Source organism: Salvelinus alpinus, chromosome 27 (assembly GCF_045679555.1).
Source record: "Salvelinus alpinus chromosome 27, SLU_Salpinus.1, whole genome shotgun sequence".
Lineage (NCBI taxonomy): Eukaryota > Metazoa > Chordata > Actinopteri > Salmoniformes > Salmonidae > Salvelinus > Salvelinus alpinus.
In genome coordinates this window covers 27,915,759-27,929,303 of record NC_092112.1, presented here as the reverse complement: position 1 = coordinate 27,929,303, position 13,545 = coordinate 27,915,759, and the positions used below count along the sequence as shown (strand labels likewise).

Genomic DNA, 13,545 nt, shown 5'->3' with positions numbered 1-13,545 from the left:
TGTCAAAACAGCAGATGGCACGTATCATGTCAAAACAGCAGATGGCACGTATCATGTCAAAACAGCAGATGGCACGTATCATGTCAAAACAGCAGATGGCACGTATCATGTCAAAACAGCAGATGGCACGTATCATGTCAAAACAGCAGATGGCACGTATCATGTCAAAACAGCAGATGGCACGTATCATGTCAAAACAGCAGATGGCACGTATCATGTCAACCCTCCTTTGGCCTCGTCTCATGTAGCGTCATTATTAACACCATGTTTTGTTGATACTTCTGTCAACAGTGCTGATTGAATCTAAGTTGTCCCGCTCAGGCTCTCTAGATTCCAGATGAATAGTTTAATTTAGCTGTCAGTTCACTGCAGACAGATGTCTCCAGACAGTGCTACAGTAGCTGTGTGATTTTAGTGATGTGCTATAACCCTAAATGGTCTATGTGTTACTGTTAACAATGTTTCACCAGTCCAGTAGGCCAGCTGATCAGCAGCTGCTCCACAGTAGCATGTGTCACAATAGAACACTGGGCCAAGTGTCCCAGCCAGACCTTCTTTATGTCCAAGTGTTCTGTCTGTCTCCTTGGCCTGTGTAGTGAATGTTCTCCTCGGTCTTCCTCCAGGGTGCTGGGCAGGACAAGCTCGGGATCTACATCAAGTCTGTTGTGAAGGGAGGCGCGGCTGACATGGTGAGTGTTTTAGATCAACGACTACATCCTTTATTCAGAATGACCTCATCTAGTATGTCAATTGTGAAGTATTTTGGCTGTAATGTCTTTTTTCGTAATATGTTGGACCGCAGTAAGACTAGCTGTCTCCATTGGCTAATGGGTGTCCTAATAAATCTGCTCAAATCAAAAATCTAGACTGACTCACAACAATAACTTTCAATGTGTGCACTGCTGCTATTATACAACCTGTCTCTTCTTCCCTCACCCTCTTTCTCTGAGTGCGTGTCTGCGTGTCCGTGTCTGCGTGCGTGTGTGTGCATGTGTGTGTGTGTAGGACGGGCGTCTGGCTGCAGGGGACCAGCTGCTGAGTGTGGACGGCCGCAGCCTGGTGGGCCTCTCCCAGGAGAGGTAATGCCTCAGAAATATTTCTGTCCCGCCTTGCCCCGGGTCACTCCACAACACTACTTGGCCCTTGTGTACAGATTGGGTTTAGGATTGAAGCAAGACATGTAATGTCCTGCTGTTGTCCTTATAACGCACTGAAGAGAACCCAAGATAGGGAACATCAAGGCCAAGTTGATACAAAGAGCCGTTTCAATAGAAGGCAGTTACACCATGGAATTAAATTGGCTCAATCACGTTGAACGAGCAGAGACTTATCTACAGTGCACTGACTTACGATGACCTCCACGATGTTTATGTTGGGTCTAATAGTAATGAATAGCTTATCCTTGGTCCACACCTCTCACAGATTAATCCTTTATACCCTTTCAAACACCCACAACCTTTCTGTCCGTGTGCCTTTGGTTTCCAAATGCCCAAACAGTTGAAACTCAGTGCTCAATCGCTAACATTCTGTTTTCAAAGAGTTGATTTGAACTTTTAAAATCTAATAGCCATGTTGAAATGAAAGCATTACACTATCAAATCAAATGTATTTATAAAGCCCTTCTTACATCAGCTGGTATCTCAAAGTGCTGTACAGAAACCCAGCCTAAAACCCCAAACAGCAAGCAATGCAGGTGTAGATGCACGGTGGCTAGGAAAAACTCCCTAGAAAGGCCAAAACCCAGGAAGAAACCTAGAGAGGAACCAGGCTATGAGGGGTGGCCAGTCCTCTTCTGGCTGTGCCGGGTGGAGATTATAACAGAACATGGCCAAGATGTTCAAATGTTAATAAATGACCAGCATGGTCAAATAATAATAATCACAGTAGTTGTCGAGGGTGCAGCAAGTCAGCACAATCTGCTCTTCAGCTGAGAATCTGTTCCAACTCTTGGATTTGTTGGTTGCTTTGAGAAGTTATTGTGTGTATGTGTTTGCCAGTGATTAACCACAAGGCCTTGAGCTCCAAACAGACAGTTTAAAACTGTGGGGAAATGAATTTCTAAATGCTATTACATATGGGGAATGTTTTAAAGCCATTCCTGATCAAGTTATGTGAACTCTTTGTCTGCCAATGAAAGTCTCATAAACATCTGTACTTGGTACTACCACGATGAAAAACAACAACTTTGGCATATTTGTTTTGTTCTGTTACATTCAATCATCTCTCCATTCCAATCTATTCTGATTGAGTCCCATGAATATATGTGATGTCCTCGTTCTCTTGTCAGGGCTGCGGAGTTGATGACGAGGACAGGCTCTGTGGTGACACTGGAGGTGGCCAAACAGGGAGCCATCTACCACGGCCTGGCCACGCTCCTCAACCAGCCTTCTCCTATGATGCCCAGAGGTAAGGGTCTGCTCTGCTAGGGCAATGGTGGTGTCAGAAAATTCACAGTGTCCCCTATATAGTGTACTACTGGCCCATAGGGTGCCATTCCAGATGCAGACAATGTCCCTTCTTGTTGTCATGGTCTAGAGTCAGTGTTACCACACTAGCATAATCAGGGTTTGTGGCGGGCTCTGGCAATCCCCCCCAATCAGTCACACACAATTAAACTTAGCAGTTGTCATTAGGGCTCAAAATTCCATTGAAATGTCAGAAGCCAAAGTCTGAGTTGTTTTGTTTTCAACATCCAGCCTATAGACTTCTGTGGTATTAGAGAGACAGTTGTAGTGTATGGGGTGCTGGCTGGTAGTGTGTGCTGTGAACATGACTGCAGATAGTTAAGGATGTCCATTGTGCATGAACTGTCTGCTGTGGTTGGCTCATTAATCCTTAATCTCTCTCTCTCAGCGTCGCAAGGAGGGCGTGACAAGAATGGTAAACTGAGACCAAAGAGTGAAGGCTTTGAACTGTACAACAACTCGGTCCAGAACGGCTCTCCAGAGAGCCCCCAGGCCGACTGGCAGGCCTACCCAGAACCAAAGAAGATGAGCGGGGAGGAGAGGCTACTGAAGAACCGGACCGACCACCGCTCCAGCCCCAACGTGGCCAGTGAGTAGATCGAACCCATACAGCACCCCTGTGTGATACAGAGGGACGTTTAATAGGCCTGTTGTGACATACTGTACATGTCAGGAGGGGAGGGCAGTGCTACCCAACCCTGTTCCTGGGGTGTTGTGCCAGTGTGTCTTGATTAGGAGATTTTTTTTAGTGTCGGGCTGGAACAAAAGCCTCCAAACCCCATAGCAAGAGATGGTGCTCACTGAGGTACAGTATGTGGTGTGACCACTAGGGTACAGTATGTGGTGTGACCACTAGGGTACAGTATGTGGTGGGACCACTAGGGTACAGTATGTGGTGTGACCACTGGGGTACAGTATGTGGTGTGACCACTAGGGTACAGTATGTGGTGTGACCACTAGGGTACAGTATGTGGTGGGACCACTAGGGTACAGTATGTGGTGTGACCACTGGGGTACAGTATGTGGTGTGACTACTGGGGTACAGTATGTGGTGTGACCACTAGGGTACAGTATGTGGTGTGACCACTAGGGTACAGTATGTGGTGTGACCACTGGGGTACAGTATGTGGTGTGACCACTGGGGTACAGTATGTGGTGTGACCACTGGGGTACAGTATGTGGTGTGACCACTGGGGTACAGTATGTGGTGTGACCACTGGGGTACAGTATGTGGTGTGACCACTGGGGTACAGTATGTGGTGTGACCACTGGGGTACAGTATGTGGTGTGACCACTGGGGTACAGTATGTGGTGTGACCACTGGGGTACAGTATGTGGTGTGACCACTGGGGTACAGTATGTGGTGTGACCACTGGGGTACAGTATGTGGTGTGACCACTGGGGTACAGTATGTGGTGTGACCACTGGGGTACAGTATGTGGTGTGACCACTGGGGTACAGTATGTGGTGTGACCACTGGGGTACAGTATGTGGTGTGACCACTGGGGTACAGTATGTGGTGTGACCACTGGGGTACAGTATGTGGTGTGACCACTGGGGTACAGTATGTGGTGTGACCACTGGGGTACAGTATGTGGTGTGACCACTGGTACACTGGGGTACAGTATGTGGTGTGACCACTGGGGTACAGTATGTGGTGTGACCACTGGGGTACAGTATGTGGTGTGACCACTGGGGTACAGTATGTGGTGTGACCACTGGGGTACAGTATGTGGTGTGACCACTGGGGTACAGTATGTGGTGTGACCACTGGGGTACAGTATGTGGTGTGACCACTGGGGTACAGTATGTGGTGTGACCACTGGGGTACAGTATGTGGTGTGACCACTGAGGGTACAGTACTGTGGTGTGACCACTGAGGTACAGTATGTGGTGTGACCACTGGGGTACAGTATGTGGTGTGACCACTGGGGTACAGTACGTGGTGTGACCACTGGGGTACAGTACGTGGTGTGACCACTGGGTACAGTATGTGGTGTGACCACTGGGTACAGTACGTGGTGTGACCACTGGGGTTACAGTATGTGGTGTGACCACTGGGGTACAGTATGTGGTGTGACCACTGAGGGTACAGTATGTGGTGTGACCACTGAGGGTACAGTATGTGGTGTGACCACTGGGGTACAGTATGTGGTGTGACCACTGGGGTACAGTATGTGGTGTGACCACTGGGGTACAGTATGTGGTGTGACCACTGGGGTACAGTATGTGGTGTGACCACTAGGGTACAGTATGTGGTGTGACCACTAGGGTACAGTATGTGGTGTGACCACTGGGGTACAGTATGTGGTGTGACCACTGGGGTACAGTATGTGGTGTGACCACTGGGGTACAGTATGTGGTGTGACCACTGGGGTACAGTATGTGGTGTGACTACTGGGGTACAGTATGTGGTGTGACTACTGGGGTACAGTATGTGGTGTGACCACTGGGGTACAGTATGTGGTGTGACCACTGGGGTACAGTATGTGGTGTGACCACTGGGGTACAGTATGTGGTGTGACCACTGGGGTACAGTACGTGGTGTGACCACTGGGGTACAGTACGTGGTGTGACCACTGGGGTACAGTACGTGGTGTGACCACTGGGGTACAGTACGTGGTGTGACCACTGGGGTACAGTACGTGGTGTGACCACTGGGGTACAGTACGTGGTGTGACCACTGGGGTACAGTACGTGGTGTGACCACTGGGGTACAGTACGTGGTGTGACCACTGGGGTACAGTACGTGGTGTGACCACTGGGGTACAGTACGTGGTGTGACCACTGGGGTACAGTATGTGGTGTGACCACTGGGGTACAGTATGTGGTGTGACCACTGAGGTACAGTATGTGGTGTGACCACTGGGGTACAGTATGTGGTGTGACCACTGGGGTACAGTATGTGGTGTGACCACTGGGGTACAGTATGTGGTGTGACCACTGGATTACAGTATGTGGTGTGACCACTGGGGTACAGTATGTGGTGTGACCACTAGGGTACAGTATGTGGTGTGACCACTGGGGTACAGTATGTGGTGTGACCACTGGGGTACAGTATGTGGTGTGACCACTGGGGTACAGTATGTGGTGTGACCACTGGGGTACAGTATGTGGTGTGACCACTGGGGTACAGTATGTGGTGTGACCACTGGGGTACAGTATGTGGTGTGACCACTGGGGTACAGTATGTGGTGTGACCACTGGGGTACAGTATGTGGTGTGACCACTGGGGTACAGTACGTGGTGTGACCACTGGGGTACAGTACGTGGTGTGACCACTGGGTTTGCCTCTGCTCAGCTCTGACTCCATGGTGTTTTCCTCCTCCAGACCAGAGCCAGAGTCCGGGAGGGAAGGCCGTCTACACACGAGGACCTGGGACCAAGATCACCTCTGTCTCCACGGGCAACCTGTGTGTTGATGTGAGTAAACACAGCAGCAACAGCAGCCAGAGGAATGTCTCCGTAGCATGTCTCTCTGAGGAGAAGTTTTACTCTGTCCGAGTTATGAGACCACACCAAGACATTACCAGTCACACCACTGGACAGGTCAGAGTAGGACAGGGCTGAACTCCATCATGCAGAGACCGTACAGTATTGCATTATTTCCTGTTTTTAAACCCGTTCTTCTCAGCACTCACAATCAAAACTGTAATCAAGAGTCTTATGAGTCATTATTGGTAGTAAAAACCGAAAGCAGCGTTACTGAAAATAGCTTTACCTCTTGTTTTTCATGTTCCCCTTTAATGAATCCTAATCAGCTCTCTAACCACTTACTGATTAGCTACCCAGCTGTGGTGCTGTGTTCATGTGCTGCATCACCAACAAACAATGGTCTCCCTGACCATGGCACCCCAACGCCATCTACCGTTAACAACACTGATTCCAGAAATCCAAGACCACAATAACAATTGTCTGGTAGCCGACCTTAATGTATGATTTGAACTAACACAATTCCTTCTCTATGCGACCACAAGAACGATTGTCTTGATCTCTTAGCCAACCGTAATGTCTGGTTTAAAACTTCTTATGGCTGCAGGAGCAGTATTGAGTAGCTTGGATGAAAGGTGCCCAGAGTAAACGACCTGCTCCTCAGTCCCAGTTGCTAATATATGCATAATATGATTAGTATTGGATAGAAAACACTCTGAAGTTTCTAAAACTGTTTGAATGATGTCTGTGAGTATAAAATAACTCATATGGAAGGCAAAAACCTGAGAAGAAATCCAAACAAGAAGTGAGATATCTGAGGTTGGTAAATTGACAACCGTCTTTAGAAACTTGAATGAGGCTTCAACTGTGTTGTGGGGCTGAATAAGAGCTGAATGAGTCAGGTAACTGGCAGAGAGCCATTTCCTGGTCATGCACATTCCACATGATATCGACCTGCGTTCCATTGATTCTCTAGACATAAAAGAATTCTCCGGTTGGAACTTTATTGAAGATTTATGATAACAACACCCTAAAGATTGATTCTATACTTAGTTTGAAATCCTGGGGGATAGGACACATTTATTTGGAAATGTTTATTCGACCTGTAATATAACTTTTTGAAGTTTTTGTCCGAAGTAATGCTCGACCTGCACGAGCGTTTGGATATGTGTACCTAACGCCCTAACAAAAATAGCTATTTGGACATAAATAATGACATTACCGAACAAAACAAACATTTCTTGTGGAAGTGGGAGTCCTTGGAGTGCATTCCGATGAAGATCAGCAAAGGTAAGTGAAGATTTATAATGCTTTTTATGAGTTTTGTTTCCTGCACAATTTGGCAGGTAACTGTATGGCTTTCTTTTGTGGCTGAACGCTGTTCTCAGATTATTTAATATTGTGCTTTTGCCGTAAAGCTTTTTGAAATCTGACACAGCGGTTGCATTAAGAACAAGTGTATCTTTAATTCTATGTAAAACATGTATCTTTCATCAAAGTTTATGATGAGTATTTATGTTATTTGACGTGGCGCTCTGCAATTTCTCCGGATATTTTGGAGGCATATCTGAACATGGCGCCAATGTAAACTGAGGTTTTTGGATATAAATATTAACTTTATCAAACAAAACATATATGTATTGTGTAACATGAAGTCCTATGAGTGTCATCTGATGAAGATTATCAAAGGTTAGTGATTAGTTTTATCTCTTTCTTCTTTTTATGACTCCTGTCTTTGGCTGGAAAAATGACTGTGTTTGTCTGTGATTTTGCAATCGTTTGTGGTGCTTTCGCTGTAAAGCCTATTTGAAATCGGACACTTTGGTGGGATTAACAACAAGATTACCTTTAAAATGGTATAAGATTAATTAAATCTTAAGTTAACATAAGTTAGTTGAAATCAAATAAAATAATTTACAGTAAGACATTGTTAGTTTGGCAAAAAAAACCTAAGCCAACATATTTGTGGGTTACATCTTTTGTCCAATGGAAAATAATTGCAAAAAAGGCAGATGACCTATGTAGCAAATTAGGCTAAAGTATGTTTGAGGAATTTTAATTATGAGATTTCTGTTGTTTGAATTTGGCGCCCTGCACTTTCACTGGCTGTCATATCATCCCGTTAACGGGATTGCAGCCATAAGAAGTTTAATAGTAGTTCCTTTTTCCTTGTCTATAGGACGAGCCCTCTCCACCCCATCCGGAGGCCTATCCTATTCCCACTCAGACCTACCCCAGGGAATACTTCACCATCCCAGCCTCCAAGTCTACGAACCGGATGGACCCGGCCCCAGGACAGTTATACGCTGACGACAGGGGTCCTCCCGGCCCCATGGAAGACCACCACCACAACAGCATAGCTATGCAGGTGTGCACACAGTGACATCACTCCAGGAGCAAAGGAATCATACATAAATGTTTTCTCTGAATAGCCTCCCTCAGAGTATATACTATGAAAGGCGTGTTGTTAATTTATAAAGGAATTAGGAGTATACAGTTGTGAAAAAGTGTTGTGCTGCTCTTGCACTGTGTTAATGTGTGTGTGACTGCCGTGTCTGTCCTCTCAGCGGGTGGACCACTCTCAGGAGGAGCTGTGTGACCTCCCGGGGGGCTACCCTCCACCCGGCCTGCGTCCTGAGGACCTGGTCCACCTGCACCAGCAGCAGCAGAGAGAGGCTGACTACCAGCGAGGCAGTGGGGAACACTGGGTCAACCACCACCAGGTCTCCTCCTCTGTGGAGTCCTCCACCTCCAGCCAGGAGCACCTCAACTACTCCTCGTCCTCCTCCAACAAAACCCAGAGCAACCACAAGAGTGGCCCGGGACGCTGGAAGACCCCCGGCCCCATCGCCCCCCACCCAGGCCCCGTGGCCCAGTCCACACGCACGGACCTCCCTCCCCCTCCACCACCCCCTCCCCCCGTACACTACCAGGACTTTGAGCTCCAGCCCGACCTTCCCCTGCCCCCTCCTCCCTCGGCCAACCAGCAGCAGGCCGCAGCCGCCGCCGCCGACCGCAAGAAGCGCGAGGAGCAGCAGCGCTGGTATGAGAAGGAGAAGGCCCGGTTAGAGGAGGAGAGGGAGAGGAAGAGGAGGGAGCAGGAGAGGAAGCTGGGACAGGTCCGTAACCCAGCTGTGCCTGTAGCCCACAACAACAACCAACACGGGGGCACACTCCCCCCTCCCACACAGCACCAGCAGATGCCCCCTCCCCGGTCCCCCATGCAGCAGGTGCCCCATCCCTACCTCCCCCCCCAGGGCCAACAGCAGGCCCAGCAACAGCAGCCCCCCAGGCCAGAGAAACTGTCCACCCTGCCCAGAGCGGGCACCCTGCCCCCTCAGGGTAACCCAATGGACACAGTGATCAGAGAGCTGCTCCCCCAGCAGCAGCCCCGCACCATCGAGCGCCGGGACCTGCAGTACATCACCATCAGCAAGGAGGAGCTGTCCTCCAGCGACAGCCTGTCCCCAGACCCCTGGAAGAGGGACGCCCGGGAGAAGCTGGAGAAGCAGCAGCAGCTGCACATCGTAGACCTGCTGGACAGGGAGATCCAGGACCTGCAGGCCAAGCCGGAGCGTACGGCCGAGGAGAGCGACCGGCTCAGGAAGCTGATGCTGGAGTGGCAGTTCCAGAAGAGACTGCAGGAGTCCAAGCAGAGTGATGAGGAAGATGAGGAGGATGACGACGAGGACGTGGACACCATGATGATCATGCAGCGGCTGGAGGCAGAGAAGAGAGCAAGGGTGAGCTGCCCTGGAGAGCAGGGGTCTAGTGTGCACAGTGGAGAACAGGAGGATGTGGAGAAGGTAGGCTACGGTATAGGGAATCATACCGGACATCAGAGGTAAGGTGTATGGAGGAAAGACCAGTGGCCCAAGATCTTCATAGTGCTATTAGATGCACATGAACCCATCATTGGTTACAGTACACCCATTATAAATGTTCTGAGCTCTGAAAGGTTTTTAGCCTCTCGACTGAAGGTTCTCATGCCAAGGAAGGGCGAGCCATGGGAAGCAAAACACTGAGAAAAGAGGAAATGGAACTGGGCTTAATGGTTACAGAATAGGATATGGAATTCCCATGAGGAACCCCATGAAGTAGCTAGCTACAATGAATGTTTTGCAATGTGCACCTGCAACATCCTTACGTCATTGCTTTGCCATGCTGAGCTGAGCTGCTGTACTCGACTGGCTGCGGAGAGAGGGAGGGAGGGGGCAGGATGCCGGACACACAACAAACTTACATGGAAACATAGCAAAGTACAAATTGGTTCTTTTTAACAAATTTATTATGGTAATTTGGAAATTATTCATCTCATTTTCCTGGTCTAACAAGATGGCTAGAGTAGCATATTTTTGCCCATCAATGTACCATTGTACATGCAAAAACACGCCCTTCCTTGGACAGAATAAAATGCCATCTAACCTGGGCTAATGTCGCTAATCCTCTCAGACGACACCACAGATCAACATAAACCAGTGAGACCCCTCTACAGTGTGTTGCTTCTCATTTGTAACTGTTACAAGAGTACTGTCTTCAATCTGCTGTGACCTTGTATCCAGACTGTCTAGTGAGACAATGATTCCGGGATGTAGTGAGCAGTCCCTGCCAGCCAGGCCAAGGCTCACAACCCCTTGTTGTCTGTCTCTGAGGGAGAAAGGTGGTCTTAGTTTCGGCCAGGGGGTTGGTGGTGAAACGATGTGTAAACGGGGCACTTTGGAGCTCCATGCGAGGGATGGGACTGAGCGGAGCGTTGTCTGTCTGAGGGGAAGTGGGCTGCTCATTCGGCCGCTGGCAGTAATCAGCCCCATTCTGTGGAGAAATGTTCCTGGCACCACATCACTGCTGCCTCCAAAACCCCTAAAAATGTTTTTACTTTTATCTTCTTCTATGCCCTCCTTTTAATTTATATTTATTTACTCTCTTTCTCCCTCGTTTCTCCTCTTTTCTTTCTCTATTTGTTTTTTTCTCTCCTTCCGCAGCAGACTGCTGTCCCAGCAATCTCTGTTCTAGACTTGGTACGTTCTCTTTGCGCACTGCTCCTTATCCTCCTTTCTTGTCTTCGGTTCCACCTGTCTCTTCTCGTTCCTTCTGTCCCCTCCCTCTCATCTGGCCTGGGGGGGGGGGCTGCTGTTCTCGTGGAGCGACAGGGGCGGGGTTCGGGGATGTCACCCTGCGACGCTGTGGAACCCTGTCTGTCTCCACTAGATAACTGCAGTATAATAACTCATTTAACCTTAAAGAAGTCTAAAACTAACTTGGGCATGGTTAAATACTGTATTTGTTCAAGAGAACTCAGTACTATGCAGCTGTTTCAGTGCAGGGAGCTGCCTGGCCTGCAGTGGGGGTCAGTCTGCATGATTTGAGACCCTCCCCCAGCAGTGGTCATCTGCATGTGGTGTAACCATCATTGTGTCATTGTCAGTCCACTTCATTCAACTCATCCAGCTCTGTGTGAACAACGCCGGTGCTCAGCCAATATAGCATCGCTCTCCTCCTCAACTCCCCTCTCATTGGGGAAGTTGCACAGTGTAGGAAATGTTTCTACTGTCCATCTGTAGTCATGTTTCATCCGGTGATTGACTTCCAGTCTGTTGTGTTTGGTCACCATGACATCAGTGATGTAACTAAGGCTTGAACTGGACGCTCCTCTGCTCTGCCTAGCCATGCTGCTGTTTGTTCTCGCTGCACGTTGCCATTCATTCTGCATGTCCAGCTGTCGCCATATGCCTGTCTGCAGTGCAGACCGTTTTACTCTCACCACAGACGACCTATCCTGTGGCAGAGAGAAAAGAACTTCTAGATTTATACACAGCATACAGAGCATCCCATCAGCATATCTAGACCTAGATGTTTTCAACACAACAAGCCCTTGTCTGGAAACCCGATGCCAGTGTGATGTACCTCACAGGGGGGCCAATCTACTGAATGAGTCTTTGCGTAGATGCAGACCTGATAGGGGTCCTTAGAGCTTTGGGGATTTACTGTGGAGCTGTGACTGAGTGAGGAAACACACCGAGTATAGTAATATGAGCCCATGACAGGAGGTTCTGTGTGAACTAACCTGACCTGCACTATGCATTGAGACCACAGACAGACTAGCGCAGCAGTAGGCCTACTCTAGTTGTAGAGCTGAGGATAGTTTGTTACTAAATTATATTTCCACCTTTTCACTTTAGGAAGTATGGCCTCACAGCATTCATGTACAATGCATTTGAATAGTATAAGAAACAGTTGATTTAAAAGTATATTCCACTATACAACTGATTCATCTCCAAGCACACAATTTTGAAGGACTCCTGAGATCAGTAGACTTCCCGGGCCGTGTACATGGTGCTGAAGTGTCTGTGTGTAGTTGCAGGACGAGGAGCGGCGGAGGAAGCAACAGCTGGAGGAGATCCGTAAACGCGAAGCGGAGGACCGGGCCAAACAGGAGGAGGAGAGACGCTGGAGAGAGGAGGAGAGGGCCAGACGAGAGGTCGATGAGAAGGTACACCTCCCTGACAGGACCCACAGAGCCACGTATATCGACGCTACACAGTTCTCACACAGCACATAGCTAGCTAACACACAGCTGGTTAGTCAGGTGCTGTCAAAATATGAGTTCTCATTTATGTTCATGCAGGCAAAATATTCTATCATAATATTCTATCAGTGATTTCTGTTCAGTCAGACTTCAATACGATTATAAAAGAATATGAATGCAATAGACCACAATTAAATCCAGATGCTTGCATTGCCCACAGCTGTCTTTCAGTATTATTATTTGTTACATTTTATTAAAGCTAGTTATGTGAAAGGATTGATGTCACTGCCAGCAGAGCAGATTAAAGCAGAATGCCCCAGTCGGATCTATTAACAGAGGACATCAAAGTGTAAACCCAGAGAGAGTCTTACCTGCATGGTAATTATAGTATTACCCTGTTGGGATCTGCCCAGCTAATTGTAGTTTACCTCGTGAAACAGGAGTTGTGCCTCAACTAAACAGTCCAGCAGCAGAATGCACAGTGAAAAACAAAGACCGATCCGTGGGACCACTTCTCTTCAGGGTCAACTGAGGTGGTCGTTTTTTTGTGAAATCTGCTAACATGATCAGCTTTTTCAAGGTTTCTACTGTTCTGTTCCCAGTTGGTCAGTCTCCCACAGAGCTGTAAGTGATCCTGTGGGAGGAGTTGTGAATACGCCCCTCTACAATGTACCAGTCAGAGAACTGTGAAGGGGACTCTGTCTGACTGGGTTTTAGGAACATAAGAAGAAGCCAGTAGAGCAGTGATTAGTGATGGAAGTAGTACCCTGTGTTCAGGGGAAGTGTTATTGGGCCAGAGAGCAAAGGGCCTGTGGCCAGGGAGTCTGCAGACAGGATGCTGACTTATCTTAATGAAACCTGGTGGTTGGTCTGTCAGAGGCTAAGCATGTTTTTGGAGCACTAGTGTTTTGTGTCCTCAGTCCCAGTTAGTTACAGGGACATTAAATGACCAGTGGTCTGAGAGCAGCAGCACCCCTTCATCTTGCCTTGTGTGACGTTGTTACAACATCCCAGTGCCATTTTGTTTTACTGTGTGACCATTGATTCAGCTGTTGTCTTCCTGTGAGTCATCCTCACACCACTGGTAATTGAAGCCCTGTAATAATGTCAATGATGTCCAAC

The 13,545-nt window shown here is 48.3% G+C and overlaps 1 protein-coding gene across 22 annotated transcripts in view; it reads left to right on the top strand.

Moving 5' to 3' along the window:
- The window catches only part of LOC139556292 (afadin-like), a 127,333-nt gene that overhangs the window by 106,228 nt on the left and 7,560 nt on the right, over window positions 1-13,545 (top strand). For 9 of the 22 annotated variants that reach the window (XM_071370103.1, XM_071370081.1, XM_071370086.1 and 6 more), the window contains 9 exons: window positions 624-689; window positions 1,006-1,079; window positions 2,288-2,406; window positions 2,854-3,054; window positions 5,797-5,888; window positions 8,077-8,265; window positions 8,465-9,640; window positions 10,880-10,915; window positions 12,253-12,387. In XM_071370103.1, the coding sequence (XP_071226204.1) occupies window positions 624-689; window positions 1,006-1,079; window positions 2,288-2,406; window positions 2,854-3,054; window positions 5,797-5,888; window positions 8,077-8,265; window positions 8,465-9,640; window positions 10,880-10,915; window positions 12,253-12,387 (2,088 nt within the window). The remainder of the gene's footprint in view (window positions 1-623; window positions 690-1,005; window positions 1,080-2,287; window positions 2,407-2,853; window positions 3,055-5,796; window positions 5,889-8,076; window positions 8,266-8,464; window positions 9,641-10,879; window positions 10,916-12,252; window positions 12,388-13,545) is intronic. The other 13 variants (XM_071370102.1, XM_071370099.1, XM_071370096.1 and 10 more) reach the window with 3 other exon arrangements.